General features: G+C 41.9%; 1 protein-coding gene across 12 annotated transcripts in view; it reads left to right on the top strand.

The window, feature by feature from the left end:
* Positions 1-9,067: 9,067 nt before the first annotated feature.
* tjp1a (tight junction protein 1a) overlaps positions 9,068-15,353 on the top strand; it is a 123,393-nt gene continuing 117,107 nt past the window's right edge. For 5 of the 12 annotated variants that reach the window (XM_086106396.1, XM_086106394.1, XM_086106395.1 and 2 more), the window contains exon 1: positions 9,069-9,498. In XM_086106396.1, coding sequence (XP_085962522.1) covers positions 9,407-9,498 — 92 coding nt within the window. In that variant the 5' untranslated portion in view covers positions 9,069-9,406. Of the gene's footprint in view, positions 9,499-15,353 lie in introns of all 12 variants that reach the window. The other 7 variants (XM_086106405.1, XM_086106403.1, XM_086106397.1 and 4 more) reach the window with 4 other exon arrangements.

Below are 15,353 nucleotides of genomic sequence, written 5' to 3'. Positions count from 1 at the left end.
GAAAATGAAGAAGAGCCAGTTTTTACTCTGAGCGCACATGTGTCCATGGTGTTTTCTCGTTGGAAAAAAAAGATGCAAATGTGTTCACAACATTACATAAAACAGCAATTATAAAGTAAATGAACATAGACATATGGATGCGATGGAAATAAACTCGTCTTTGCTGATTTGTGTTTGCTGTAATCAATGCCTTTCTACTGTCCTCAATGCCTCATTTGTCACACACTTGAATCAGCAACTCTGAGGTAAACATGGCACTCAGCCTGGCAGGATGTTAATAAAGGTGACAGTGGGAGGGCAGAAAGCTGCTGGTGTCACACCCTGGTGTTTGTGGAGGCACAGTGGCATCAAACTTCACCTGCGGTCAAGAAATGCCACACTTCTGTTATCAAGCAAAGAACAATAGTTGGTCATTTAGGTAGGGATTTATTTGTTCCAATAGACCACACATATTTTCTGCAGTGCAATGTGAGTGCTATCCCTCATTTGCATCAAGATCAGGGCGGTCGCCGTGCTTGATTCGCTGTGGTCCGTGCATGATGTTGGCAGGTAAACTGCAAGACCTCTCATTGCGCATGATGTAGTCAGGTGTGCATGTGACATGGGCAATTGGAGAAAGACAGGAAGCGTTTGTGCCTTCAATGTAATATTTTAATATAACATTGTAATATCCCTGTTTGAGTTTCTTTTCGTCCTTTTACTTTATTTATTTCTTCTTCCCATTTTGTTTTGCGTGGTTTTGTACCCCAAACCTACGGGGGGGGGGGCAGCTTCATTTCTGCTCATCTCCTTTATTTGCTTTAATCTTTTTTTGTTTGTTTTTTTTCTTCCTCTTTCTGCCTACATTCTTGCTGCTGGAGGCTGTACATTTCCCCAGTGTGGGACAAATAAAGGATATCTTATCTTATCTTAATCATTATGGTTTTCATAGAAATGTTTATGGGGCAAGTGGGGTGGTGCACAACATGCCCATGTGATGCGGCACAAGCCTTTGTCCTTAAAGTCAAGTCAAAAATGTTGGCGTGGGGTGGAATCATCTCATTAATTACCGTATTTTCCTCACTAAAAGGCGCACCCAAAAGCCTTCCATTTTCTTAAAAGCTCATAGCGCACCTTAAATTCAAATGCGCATTGTGTATGGTCATTACGGTAATATGTCGACCCCAAAATGGCGCTTTGCTAGAGACATGCTTACAACGCAGAGTTCAAACTTAAGGCGATCGGTTGAACACAGAAATAGAGCAGCGGCAAGAGAGTTCAATGTTAACGAGTCAATGTTATAACTTGCAGTTCGTTAAGTGAACTGTGTCGCTGCTTTATTAAATAAAGTTTATCACTTCAAGTGCTCACTTCACAGTCATACAAGTCTGATCACTTCTTGTCATATGTGACCAGTCATACGTGATCAGCCTTGCCAGTTTTAAATCATTATTCCATTTCTTCTACCGCCATGTCAAGGACTGCGCCTCTCGAGCGCCAGTTTTAAAGGGAATGAGAGGGGCCGCTTTGATTGGCCGCGAATGAAGTTGGCTGTGCTCACGTCCACGATGGCGCAAAACGCTTGCTTTTAGTTAGTATCCAATCTCAGTGTGTCTGAAAAAAAAAAACCAAAACCCAGTCTCGGCCTCCCCTGCGCAGAGTTCCACCACGCCTCACATTAGATTTGCACTGAGCCCAAAAATAGAACCCTTTTTATGCTGCCCTATGCTGCAGAAGCATAAATCATTGTTGAAGCACTAACAGCAGTCGTTTAATGTTCAGGCTTCTTGCAACCATTCCTCCACACGGGCTGGAAACACCTCCATACCAGTGCCCTTCCCTTCCCCTTTACAATTATGTGATGCTGAGTAGCATTAAAAAGGTTGATGTTTCTAAATTGCTTTTGACTTTCAAGACAAAACTATCAAGCCTGCAGTTGTAAGCACATTTAGACTCGTGGGTCTGTCTTCTTCTCTGTATCTTTGACCTGAGCTTGAACCCAGAGCCTCAACAATAAAGCACAAGGGAGTGGGGGAAAAAAAGCATACAGTGCGTGTTTGTTTTCAGTCAGTCGTGTCATCTGTATTTGGCATACAATTCTTTAGAAGCAACAGCAGGCAGATTCACTTTGACAACTGGTTCATTTACATATTGCATTACACTCGGTTGGCTTCATGCGGTTCAAGCACCCCCTGTAGAATCCAGCACAATCCACGTGTGCCTTCTTACCATCATGCTCCACTGCTAAGTCTCAAAGGTTGGTCTTACGCAGAGCTCCCAATGGCCATTGTTCTATTGTGCTGTGCGTTAGAATGTAAACGTATCAGCCTGATGTTCTAACATCAGTCATTTGCCCAGCAGTTAAAACACACTCGAGGTGATTAGTAGCTCCAGCCATGACATTTATATGCACATCCCGAATATATTTCCTTTCTTCAGTCAACAAACACATAATTAAAACACAACATAACACTTTCAATAGCCTCTTGCTTTAATTGGATTACTAGGACTGCAGTGCAATATTAGATAGCCTTGCATTTCAAATTAGCATAGATTTAATTATAGATCTCATTATACTGCTCAATTACATAAACTCAACATTCCATTTATTGGGATGGTTGACCACTGTCTGTATAATTTGATTATTTTTTTTACCTCTGACTAATTCAAGCTTCGTAACTGTCTAAATGAGGTTTCACTGACTATACTTGAACACATCAGTGGCCCTATTTTCATTCATAGCACAAGCCTAGCACAAAGCGCAATCAAACTGTCCTTCAGTTGTTTTGCAGTTGGAAACACTTTGTGGTGTTCCCTTCCTTTTTCTATGAACACCCCAACGTTGAGGCTATTCTGCAATTTGGAATAAGCCCTGCCAAGCAAAAAAAAAGAAAAATGGAACTATTGGTGTCATGATAGCGGTTGGAGCTCAAAGTGTGTGTGTGTGCCTTATGTGCTGTCATTGTTGGACTAACTGTTGTCAATATGGTTGTTATTATGACCGTGTTCTCTTGTCTTTCAATCATTCCATCCTTCTATCGAGTTTTCCCTCTCTTTCGAGCCTCTGTCATTCTCCGTCTCTGCAGCTCAACAAAGGCCCCACAGAGGCTTTCGGGTTTTCCTCCATAGAGGGAGTTTTTTTTTTTTCTTCTCTTCGTGACAAAGTGACAATTCAGTTGGACGGAATGTTGACGGATAAACGACCATTTTATCGCTGCTCTCCATTGGTACTTCTTGGCGTGCTGTCACTATCCTGCCAATGTGGCCGCGTAAACAAATAAAAGTCATATGCTGTCCGGAGCGCTGTGTGGCATATTATTCCCTAAAAATGCCTGCATTATATAACGTTTGGGCAATCAGACTTCAGTGAATCCATTGCTTAACAAAGCTGAGGTGCATCATTAGTTAGGCTTGGTGGACATCCGAGTGTCTTTTCTTTTTGACCAAGAGTTATGTGATTATGTGAATGGACTGTAGTATTGCTCTTGGGTACAGTATTATTTTACTGGTGAATATGACATGTCATGTCAGGGCTTCCTGAGCTAAGCACAGAGCCAGTGTTTTCTTTGTTTGTTTGTTTGTTTATTTGTTGAACATATAAACAGATAATAGACATTTTGGCAGGAAGTAAAGGGAAGTAAAAAACAAAAACATGACCAGAAAAAACTCAAACATAATTCAGCACAATTTACACGTTCAAAGGAAATTAGGAAGAAGTAAAAAAAACAAAAAAAACGTATCTAGTCCTACCCCTTGTTCTTTGTGAGTTTTAATTTAGTTGATATTAATAAAATAATGGATCATTCATTTAGTATATCCCAATCTGAAAAGAAAAGGAAAAAAGTGTACGTATGAACAAATGCTTATTCCCTGATGCATGCGATACTTGCATATTTGTAAAACTTTCGTTTTTGGCAGGGACTACTACACACACTGGCACATTATATGTCACTTTTCTCTCATACTCATATTCAGTATTCCGTTACATTACAGCATTTAATACATTTACCAACCTAATTCTGATTTATAGTGTATGCCGGCAGTTTATTTTGTACTTTACTTTTGAAGCCTATTTTTGAACAGAGCAGTGTTGCCGTGATAGCGGCCTGTCAGTGAGGAATGTATTCTGCAGTGTTCAGCAATGGAGGACAGATTTTGTTTTATGTAGTCAAGAGACTGAGCTCGTTGTGACAGGTAACCATGTGGATAATGTGACACACTGACAAATTACACTGCAGTGTTTATAGCTTATTGTTGATCTTTGTTTCCTTGTGTGTGCTCGTGCTTCCGATTTGTATGTGCCTTACTTGACAGAGGAGGTCGAGAGAGAGTGAGACAGGGGAACGGGCCAAGGCTAGAGATTCAATCTGGCTCCTGTGGTCATGTGATTAATCGTGGCCAGGGACCAGGATGCTGTAATTTATGGTGAAGGTAGAGTGGGGGGTAGATCACCTCATTGCTACTCCAAGGGGAAATCTCTCTCTCCAACCAATCTGGTCTTCTTCTCCAGATCTCCTTTCACCAACACAATATCACATTGAGTAAGCAGACCATTTATTTCTATGACAATGCAGGTGATGAAAGAGATTCCTTGTGTAGTTTTTAATAAAGGAGAGGCGACACATTTAAATATGATAACAGCCAGATGTTTGCCGAAGACATGATGGTGACCTCAGGAAGTGGGCTCATGAAACACAGAAGGCCTCCGTCACACCAAGCAACATGGCCAAACGCCACTGAACTGGACAGTTGCGAAGAAAATGGAGTCGGCAACTCGGACCCGCACACTCAGTGATCGGCCCTCGCACAGATACCAACTCACTGTAACGGAAAAAAATGTGACCCCCACCCCAGGTGTTCTCATTAGGAATCAATGTTCTGAGTCACCTCTACTGTCGACTGCACTATATTATTTTCGAATGAACTACAGACAATAGATACACGGACATTTGAAAGATAAACTGTAAGAACAAAACACACACACACACCAGACATGAATGGACGTAGTAAACGCAAGTGTAGTTTTCCTGATATATAATCCTGTTCATCAATTGGATACGCTTATCTCAAATGTTTGGGACCCGAATGCCCACGAAAGGTTTTCTGTGTTACAATGGCATTGTTTGGTTTGAGCTACTTGGGTAAAATGTTATTGTACTTGATTGTTGTCACTGACAGTGTAATGGTTCATTTATCTGATTTCCTTGCGGGTACCTTGGGTTCACTTCCCATGTAGTGACAGTGTGAGTGTAAGTGTGAACGGTTATCTGTCTCCATACAGTATATAGCTTCTGAGTGACTAGCAACCAATCTGAAGTGCAGTCTGCCTTTCTCCCGATGCCGTCTTGGAAAAGCGCCAACTCCCCACATCAGAATAAGTGCTATAGAAAATGGATGGATGGATATACAGTACATGTACAGTGCAGTATTGTGCATTCCTCGCCATGCCTCTGTTTTTCCAGACCATAATGGTCAAGATTTTCTACCTATATGGAATGGAGTAAAGCTGCTGCATTCACACAACAGAAATGATTGATGGGAATGGTGTATGCTGCCATGGAAGGAAAGCAAACAGCACACTCATCCAGTAATGATGCAGCATCATCAGCAAGTCGGGGTTCAGAATGATACTCAATGATACTCGGGAAGGGGACAGGGTGAACCTGAAACTCTCCACTTTCTCCTATTTGGCTTTTGGTTTGTACGGTATGTTTGTGTTTTTTCCACCTATGTCAAGAAGTGGAAACGCACATCAGATGACTTTGGAAAAAGGTATTTTGTGGTGTGTTTTTTGGTGAATGCTGCATTGCCAATTTCAAGCAGTGCTGAGAACGGCTCTTCTGACCTTCCCCACCAGCTGCTTCTCTATGTGTGCCATGCCAATGTTAGCTGCTTTTGCTCGCTGAGTTTTACCCTCAGCATTGTACTTGTTATTCATTCTTGATGATCTGCATGTACTTTTTCGGGTGCATGGGCAATCTCAGCCGGCCTTCGGGTGTAAACGCAGCAGTTCGTTCGACCTTCACTTTGTTTATGAGTCTCAGTAAATATTTAAACACAGTGACGGTGGGGCATCTTCTCACCTTACATTTCAGCTTCACAGCAAAAAGAAACATCAAGCTGCACAGTATCGCTTAGATAACGGTAGATTTAAGTCTTTTGGAAGAAAACCCAATTTCAAACTGTGTGTGTGTAAAATGTAAACAAACATGCAGTTACCATAACCTGACTCTTATGAGCTCATGGACTCATAAAAAAGTGGTCCTTTGCCCTTGACAACTCACTGAAGACTCACTCGTGTTTACTGGGCATCTCAATTTGACACTGAATCAATTGTTGGATCAATTTGCATCTTCACGGAGACTCTGTGAGGTGCTGAAGGGTGACTTACTAAAACTAGCATCACATTGTTAGGATGCATTAAGAGATGCATTGTAAACAATACACCCACATGATGAGGTGTGTTTATGGTTCTGCCAGACAGTGAATGTAAATAAGACGGGCTTCAATCATTTTTTTTAAATCAACATTTTAGAGTTAGAAAAAAAAATGAACAAACATATTTTACTCCCATTTCGCAGTTTGTTTATTTTTGTTTAATTGAGTTGCTGGAGATTCGGTTTGCAGGAAACCAATACAACATGTAATCTCACTTGGTATGATCGATGCTATGAGATATGAATACAGCCAATAGATAAATGATACTTGTGAATGCAGATTTCATACCGATTGGATTATTTTGCTCACATACTATGACCAGATATAAAACCACTATTCTGCCTTGACATTTAGTTTGCATTGAAAGGGTTGGATTATGATTCATTATTTTCACATTTATCGGTTTCATTTATATTGATATAGAATTGTACAGCAGCTACCGGTATTATTGCGAAACATATTTAAAAACCCCAAATTCCAATAAAGTTGGCACTTTGTGTAAAATATAAAAATGGAAATGCCCAAATGGAACACAATGATTTGCAAATCATTTTCAATGTATATTCAATTGAATACAGTTCAAAGACAAGATTTTAAAACGGTCAAACTATTTTTGTTGTTGTTGTAGCAAATATTCACTCACTTTGAATTTGATTGAGGTAAGACATTCCAAAAACGTTGGGTCGTGGCATGTTTGCCGCTGTGTTTCATCACCTTTTCTTTTTAACACTCAATAAGCATTTGGGAACTGAAGACTCGAATTGTTTCAAGCTTTAAGGTGGAATTCTTTCCCATTCTTTCTTGATTTACAAGAAGGGGTCTCTATGTTGCGCTTCAAATGTGTGCCACATATTTTCAAGTACTCAAAGTCTACAATGAAGCCACACTCTTGCAACATGTGCAGATTGTGGCTTGGCATTGACGTCCCTGAAAAAGTCATTGTTTGGATGGCAGGATATGTTTCTCGAAAACCTGTATGTACTTTTCAGCATTCACAGATGTGGATTCTACATACATCGCATGCAAACATACAAACGTCTCTTATGTTTGGATCAACACAAGCTCTGACTTATGTTGAGCAGCAAGCGTTTACCGGCTGATTAATTGGTGACTTAGACCGCTGCCAAGAGTGAGCCAGCCTTTCTCGCCGTTATCTTGAAAAGATTACTACTCGGCTGTTTCCAGCATCAACTCCTCAAGGCTCCTCGCCTGCCTCTCAGACCTAAACTGGAATCGTCTATTCGCAGCCCGTCTTGATCGTCAACGCCCATAAATAGTCGGGGGTGACTGTATCCCTCTCGGTCAAAGTCAGACAAAATTAAACAGTATTACACCTTAACAAAATGAGTTTTGTTTGTTATCTTTGTTTGTGAATATATAAGACCACCTTTCATAAAAACTGTCATGTTCTCTCTACTTTGATTGTGTTTCAGCTCCAGCTGGAGTGAAGGGCGTTTCCCTCCAGCAGGCGCACCTGCACTGTGTTTCCCCATCAACCTTTGCCAAGTATTGAAGGAACAGGATTGTTCTAATGCTGCTCCAGAGCTGGTTGATGAGCTGATCATTTGAATCAGGTGTGTCACAGCTGGGAGAGCTGCAAAACAGGCAGGACAGCGGCCCTCCAGGACCGACTTCGGACACCCCTGTGTCAGACTATCGACCTTGTTTGCTATACTGCTCTTGATGCTCTCTCAAGTCGCTCTCGTTTTTCTTATATTCTGGTTTGTATTTTTATTTGTATTTCTGCTCTTGATTTTTGGCTTTGCGTTATTGGCTTCTTGATGTTTCGTTTGTTTAGTCATGGTATTCATATTAACCATTTGAGTGAGGTGATCTTTGTGAAAAAATGTATAAATTGAGTTCTTGCACTTAAAATGGTTTCACGTTCAGCAGTTTTGTGCCATCCTTGAATGTTCATTTTTATGCAAGAGAGATTGTTCCACTGGGGAAAAAAATTACAGATGTGGTTATGTTCCTTGCTTCAAACCCTTTGTTGTTGGGTTAGAATAGTGGATCTTTTAAGCAGGCAATGAAAAATCTATTCTCAAGAAAGTAATGATATTAAGATCATAAATTGTTCATGTATGTATGAACATATTTAAAAATTGTATTTGTGTAGTAGGCCTAACATCAGATTAGGAAATGTGTGGGCTTTCGGGCCCCCCAGTAGCACTGATGAAGAAATGTGCCCCCTCCAGCATTTAATTTGCCCAACTATTGCATAAACCATACATTGAGTCGTGGTGTAATGCAAAAAAAACAGACCACGAATAATTCAGAACGCACACACAAACACACAGTTTTTAATAAAACAGACACTAATATTTTTTTTAAACACTTTTTGGGACTGTTATTGCTACCGTGTTGAATGCATGTGTACTACTGTACCCGTCTTTTTCGCGCACTGTTTAGCACTCCTTGGTTCCTGCATCTTTAAACATAAACCAGACGTCCGACGTTGCTGAGATTGTCTCTCGTTGCCAGCAGGTTGTAACCCCCTCTCCTAAACCATTTCATCTCCCACTCTCCCCTCCTCCTTCTCCTCCTCTTCCTCTGTGAGCGCACTCCTCTTCCTACCTCACAGACTCATGGATGCTGCCGCCGCCACCGCCGCAGCATCCTCTCCGCCTCTCCTCTTTTTCTGAGGGCATCAACCCAAACAAAATAGAGGGTGGACAAAAAGAGAAACAAGTGGCCTGTTCCGGGCGGACCACAACAATGAGTCCGTCCTGCCTAAAATTGAATGGATTAGCCAATCTATTCTGAGCTCTAATGAGATTAGAGGGGCAGCGCGCAGACATGCAGGGTGGCGGCGGCGTGGTACCGATTCTTCGGCTCCCGGGGGACTGCTCCCCCTGGAAATGGCGCTGCTGACGCCGCTGGACGCGCGGCGGATGTCGGGGGACCTTTGGAGACATTTGAACGCACGCTCAACTGCGCCGCTTGTGAGGAGCGCGGATTCTTCGAAGTAGCGCTCGAAAGTCCGAATATGAAGTACCAGAAATACATCACGGTAATGCAGATGGCCATGGGAGTGACAGCCTCCAACAAAGACTGCCTCCCCACCAAGAGACAGCTGTGGTGAGTTGGGGGCGATGAAAGTGTATCTGCGTGTGCATGGAAGCCGGCGTCTTGATGGGTGTGGGGGAAAAAATAGCTTTCATTTGAGACTTTTAAGCGTCGTGGTCGCGAAAGGCGTCAAAGTTGCAACCCGAACACGAGCAGCTGTTGACGGAAGTGGCTGCCTAGCCGCCCTATCCTCTACTGTATCGTCTTTTTTTTTTTACCTTCAACATCCACGCCGGCGCGCACGAGACATACATAGACGTTTAGCTTGGTGTGTACGTGCGCGCGCGTGTGGCTTCCAGCGCAGCCGTGCGTGGTTCCCTTTGCGTGTTTGTTAGGATCGTGCGTTAGTTTCACACGTGCACAAGAGCACAATAGCAGGCAGGTGTTCTCACAATCACTCTGTTCAACGCAATTAAAGATCACGTGCTGTTTCCCCTTTAAAACTGTTTTCATCCGTGCTTTTCCCTTTTCTATCTTTGATTTTTATTGTAGAGCGAAAAAAAGGAGCCCCCCCCCCACTCTCATAATCACTTATTCAGTATCTTCCTGTGCATGTGGGAGTCTCTTGCTGAAGGCTTCACTCATTATGCGTGTCTATGATTTTCCACTCCATTTGAGCAGTTGTCTGCTTTAATGGTACATAAACAATATCAGCCATCACGCGCACGCACGCACACGTTTGTCGTCAATTTCTCTGTAATCTTACTGTATGGCTTGTTGCAAACAAACCACTGTCATGATCGTCCTCATCATCAACATGTTTGTTGGAAATTCAGTTTCATTGCACCTCTCCCGACTGTTCATTTCATCTCTGCGCAACTGATTCTGTTAAACGGTAAGAGCGCTCGCCTATTCCCAAATTTGCTAAAGCGGTTTTAGACATTGGTTAATCCACCACAATTTGGGAAAATGCTTTTGTGATACACTTTAATGCAAATTAAAATTGAATCTGATTATTTGATTAATCAATGGAATAATTGATAGAATAATAAACTGCAAAAATATTCAATAGCAACAGGCCTGTTGTGGTTTAAATACACTGTAAGAGGAAATGTGTACACCATATCCATTTATCTGACTGAAATGAATTAGGACGAGCATCATCATACATGTTTCTTTGAAAGTCTTAACTGTGATTGGCTGGAAACCAGTCCTGGGTGTTCCCTGCCTCTCGCCCAAAGTCAGCATGGATGGCCTCCAGCTCACCTGCAGCCCTCATGAGGCGAAGTGCAATACAGGAAGTGGGTGGATGGATGAACGTATTACAAAGAGTAGAAGAGAATTTTAGGTATGCACAAGAATTACACAATCAGAAAGTTCCACTGCATTTTACCAAAAAAAATGCATTTTGGAAAGAGAAATTCAGTACTTCTGCACCCAATGCATGTTTGTTTTTCTTGAACCAAAGTACAGATGTATCCTAATGCTGTATATTTTAATATTCCAATACATATAAAATAATCACTCGTCAACTACAAAGGCTTCGAACCAAAGAAAAAAATGACAACAGAGCATGCTGTGACTTTTTCCCCCGATGTGCAAAAGGCTCTCTTGCATAAAAATTCCCATTCAAAGATGGCACAAACCAGCAATCCCAACATCAAGTGCAAGAACTCATTTTATGCACGTTCACTCAATAGAGTAGTACTAAAAAAAAAAATTGGAGTGATATTGACTGAGGAAATAAAAATCGAGTCATTTTTTCACTCAGAAACTCAAAGTAAATCATACAAACGGAGTTTTGGAGTAAATTTTATTTGCATAATATTAGTTGATTTTAAACAAGTTGTTGAAGGGTTGAGGAATGAACCCTGTACCCACAAGCTTCATATTGGGAGACGGCCATGTTCCCACCTGAGCCATGTTGCTTCTGCCATGTATTAGTATATCGCTGGTATCGGGCGGATTACTCATTCCTCCAAAAGGCCGTTTTTGGGGTCTCCTTTTGGAGACACCTGTAACACCATACTGTATGTCTTGCATAGGCTTGCTCACAACAGCCGCTTGGAGGTCTGCCCTGACCAAATTAGGGCCCCAAGCAACAGCATCGGCCTCTCAGTGAAGAGGTGCAGGGTTCGTTTCCGGCTCCAACCCTACTGTGTGGAGTTTGCATGTCCCTTGGTGTGAGTGTGAGCGCGGGTGGTTGCTCGTCTATGTGTGCCCTGAAATTGGCTGTAAAGCAGTTCAGGGTGTACCCCGCCTACTACCCGAAGTCAGCTGGGATAGGCTCCAGCACGCGACCCTTGTGAGGCTAAGCAGATCGAAAAATGGATGGATGAATGTGTTCACCATATTTTTTTTTTAAAATGTTTTTTATTACAAAATAAATAAAAATGGATTCATTTCCCATGGCACACCGGCTGATATATCATGACACACTAGAGTCCCATGGCACCAAGGTTGGGAATCACTGGCCTGGAGTAAGTACTTGGTCACACAAGAGAAAGGATTCGATGTCGCTCCTTAGCTCATGCGACTGCTGTCAAATGGGATGCAAAGGACATAGTGGTGACTTGGTTTTGATGCTTCTCTCTTTAAGAGCGGCGTGGCGGTATGTCTGTGGCCATTACATCAGGGTGGGGGAAGGGGGCATGGCCATTAAAACTGGATTACTATATTGCCTCCGACAGCTACTTTCACGAAGAGAAGCTGATCTAGGGTGTGCCTTCACTGAAGTCATCCCATGCATTCCCTGGCATGCTATGTCCATCTTTATTCGCAGTGAAGTCCAGGGTCACACACAGCGAAGCTTAACCCACCAAGTTTCATCAATGTTAGTTTGAGCGTGGCAACCGTGGCGCCAAGTAGAAAAAAGCTACGGCAAGTCACGCGTGTTGTTGTTCGCCTATTCTCTGACCTCTGTGGCAGGTACAATCGATAACCAAGAGACGGCACCTTGACAGAATGTCGATCTTGAAATATTGATTGCATCTGGGAACCAGTATGAATATGCCTCTTTACTCTCCTTGTTTGCACGCATATCCAATTACATTTTAAGTCTGCTAAATGTTAAATATTAAATGCATTATCAGGTTCTTCTGATAATCATCTTATATTTTAATGTTGCACCTCAGGAATGTGGAACATGTGCTACATTATGGTCAGTCTGTTTTGGTGTCTGTAATGATTGTTTTGATGCACTGGAAGATAAAAACAAAACAAAAAAACAACACCAAAGGCTACTATAGCCTACCGTATCATGTGCAAAACTGTAGTTGAAATCAAATATAGTATACTATGCATACACTCTACAAAAGGCTGACGTTCAGACACGTTTTTGAAGAAGTTTTATCATGTCCATATATGCTGTAACAAGAGTGTCACACAATATTGCGCAATGAATACTTCCACAAAAGCTGAACCAGGATGCAGTCAACCGACGCCATCCTGATTCATGGAAGATGATGACCAGGTGGGCTGTACCATTAAAGTTCCGACAGTTCGGACAGTTCCACTACTGCTTTCGAGACTCATGTTTTGACAACAAATTGCCACAGCCAGAATGTATCGAAATCCTCATGAATGGTTGCCTCCTTTGCTCAATTGCCACCAGAGATTAAATCGCAGGCAAAATTCCACAACATGAACATTGTAACAAAAATCATCAGAGTCATCAGTGTTGTCACAATATTGTCAAAATAAACAACAAAAATCAAAGTGACATGCACCAAAGTACACATAGCAAAGGTAATACAGATTCAGCAACCCTATGTATCCATCCGTCCATTTTCGACACCACTTATCCTCAACAGGGTCATGGGGAGTTGCTGGAGCCGATCCCAGCTGACTACCCGCGGAAGGCAGACTACACCCTGAACTGGTCGCCAGTCAGTCACAGGGCACATATAGAGACAAATGACCATTCACACCCACGTGCATACCGTCACAGAGTGGAAACCGATCCCACGCTGCCCGCACACAAGTCCGGCCATTGTACCTGACTACATCATCAGCGACCAACCCCATGTACTTCTTACACATTTGAAATCAACAGAAGCGACTGAATTGAAATTTTATGCACCCAAAGGTTCATAAAATGTACTTAAAAATGACTAAGAGACCTGCGATATATCTAACTAACAGCTAACTTCCCTTTTCTGTCTTCTTTTACAACGGTTTTTGTCTTTTTATTTCTTCGTTCGCTGTTGTTGCATCCACCGCATGAGAGACTACTACTCTCAAAGACTCTAAATACAGTTGTAACTCTCCTACTCATTTCAAACAAGAGTAGTGACCGTCTGAAATGTTTTTTACGGTTTATCGGTTGACCATCAATTGTTGTGCCACGCTTCACAAAGTTTTGTTGAAATCTGGTTTATATTCTTCTTCATAGTGTTTTGAATTGCATCGACCATTTCAAAATGACTACATGGCTGAAGACTTTTGTGTGCGTATTGGAAACTTACTTCTCCTAGAATAGTATCTGAGAATTTAAAAATGGTATGAAAACATCCAAAACACAACCTTTTCACATTGCATATTAAGCTGTTGACAGATTGCTGCAATGTTGAAATGTCTTCAAAATAATGACTTGGATTTATATGGCGCCTTTCAAGGGGATGCGAATCTCAGCTCATTAGAAGCCTCAGCATAGTTTCCTGATGTGAATTTGACTAAAACCGACTGTATACGCTGTTGAGTGCCGCTACCCCTAAAACACCGTCTGCACCTGGCAGTGTGACCCAACAATTGGGCAGATGATAATCTCTAATCCAATTTAACACGTTTTGACCTCTGACTGAGATTAAAGTTACACCAAAAACAGATTCAAATTACAGATAAACAAGATGGCTTGGTTGTTTTCTGGATTCTGAAAGAAGGCTCACTTGGCCAACATTGAAGCAATTTCAATTCTTCCTGGTCATGCCCAAATAATGGATGATTTGCACATTTGGAATGCTAAGTACTCTTCGTCAATGGACAAATGGTGCTAAAGAGATGATGTCGTAGATTTTTTTTTTTTGGGTCAAAAGTGCAATTAGTTTGAGAACATCCATAAATAGTAATTAGCTTGTTGACATCTTTTTAAAGTGTCCACAGCTCTTCCTAACACGTGGGTGTATCCTCTTGTATCACGGACCAGATGTCTTGTCTGCTTCCCACTTAGAGAGACAGTTCTGACTGGTGTTCCCAGTCCACCTGCTTAATGATGCATAAAGTCAGCTCCCTCCTTCCCTAAAACACACAAAAACACACCCACATCCACACGTGCACGCAAAACTGCCCTCTTATTCGCTTGACCCCACACCCCTCTCCCAGAAAGAACACACACACACACACTCTTCCATAACTCCTGCCCTTCCCCTCCTGTTGCCCAGTTGCACTGAAGGAGGCCTTGAAGCGTAATCCCACACAAACTGACAATGATGCATATTAGTTACCGCAGCAGGAGTCCGAGTTGGGGTGGGCCTGTCATGATAATCACCAGTTTGCCAAAAAATGTGAAGTAATTTTTTTTTCTTCTTCTTCCGTCTTCTCTTTATATCTCTGTCCAGTTCTTTGTGAAGTCCTGTGTCAGGTTTTCACATTCACCACAGTAATGAAGATCTTTTGAAATGCTGTCTTTCAAGTCCAGCATGTACTTTAACCCTTTTGGAGACAGCGGTTACTACAATGGACAGTTTATCATGTTATCAGGTTACAGGGTGCATGAAACGGCGAAGTATGTACCGTATTTTTCGGATTATACGTCGCTCCAGATTATAAATCGCACCAGCCAAAAAAATGCATAATTAAGAAGGAAAAAACATATAAGTCGCACTGGAGTATAAATCGCATTTTTGGGGGAAATTTATTTGATAAAATCCAACACCAAAAACATACATGTCATCTTGAAAGGCAATTTAAAATAAAATAAAACTAGAGAA

The sequence above is a fragment of the Hippocampus guttulatus genome, chromosome 3, assembly GCF_054856545.1.
Source record: "Hippocampus guttulatus isolate MCC_2025c chromosome 3, RoL_Hgut_1.0, whole genome shotgun sequence".
Taxonomy (NCBI): Eukaryota; Metazoa; Chordata; class Actinopteri; order Syngnathiformes; family Syngnathidae; genus Hippocampus; species Hippocampus guttulatus.
Note: the sequence above shows the minus strand (reverse complement) of the source record. Positions and strands in the feature narration are given on the sequence as shown.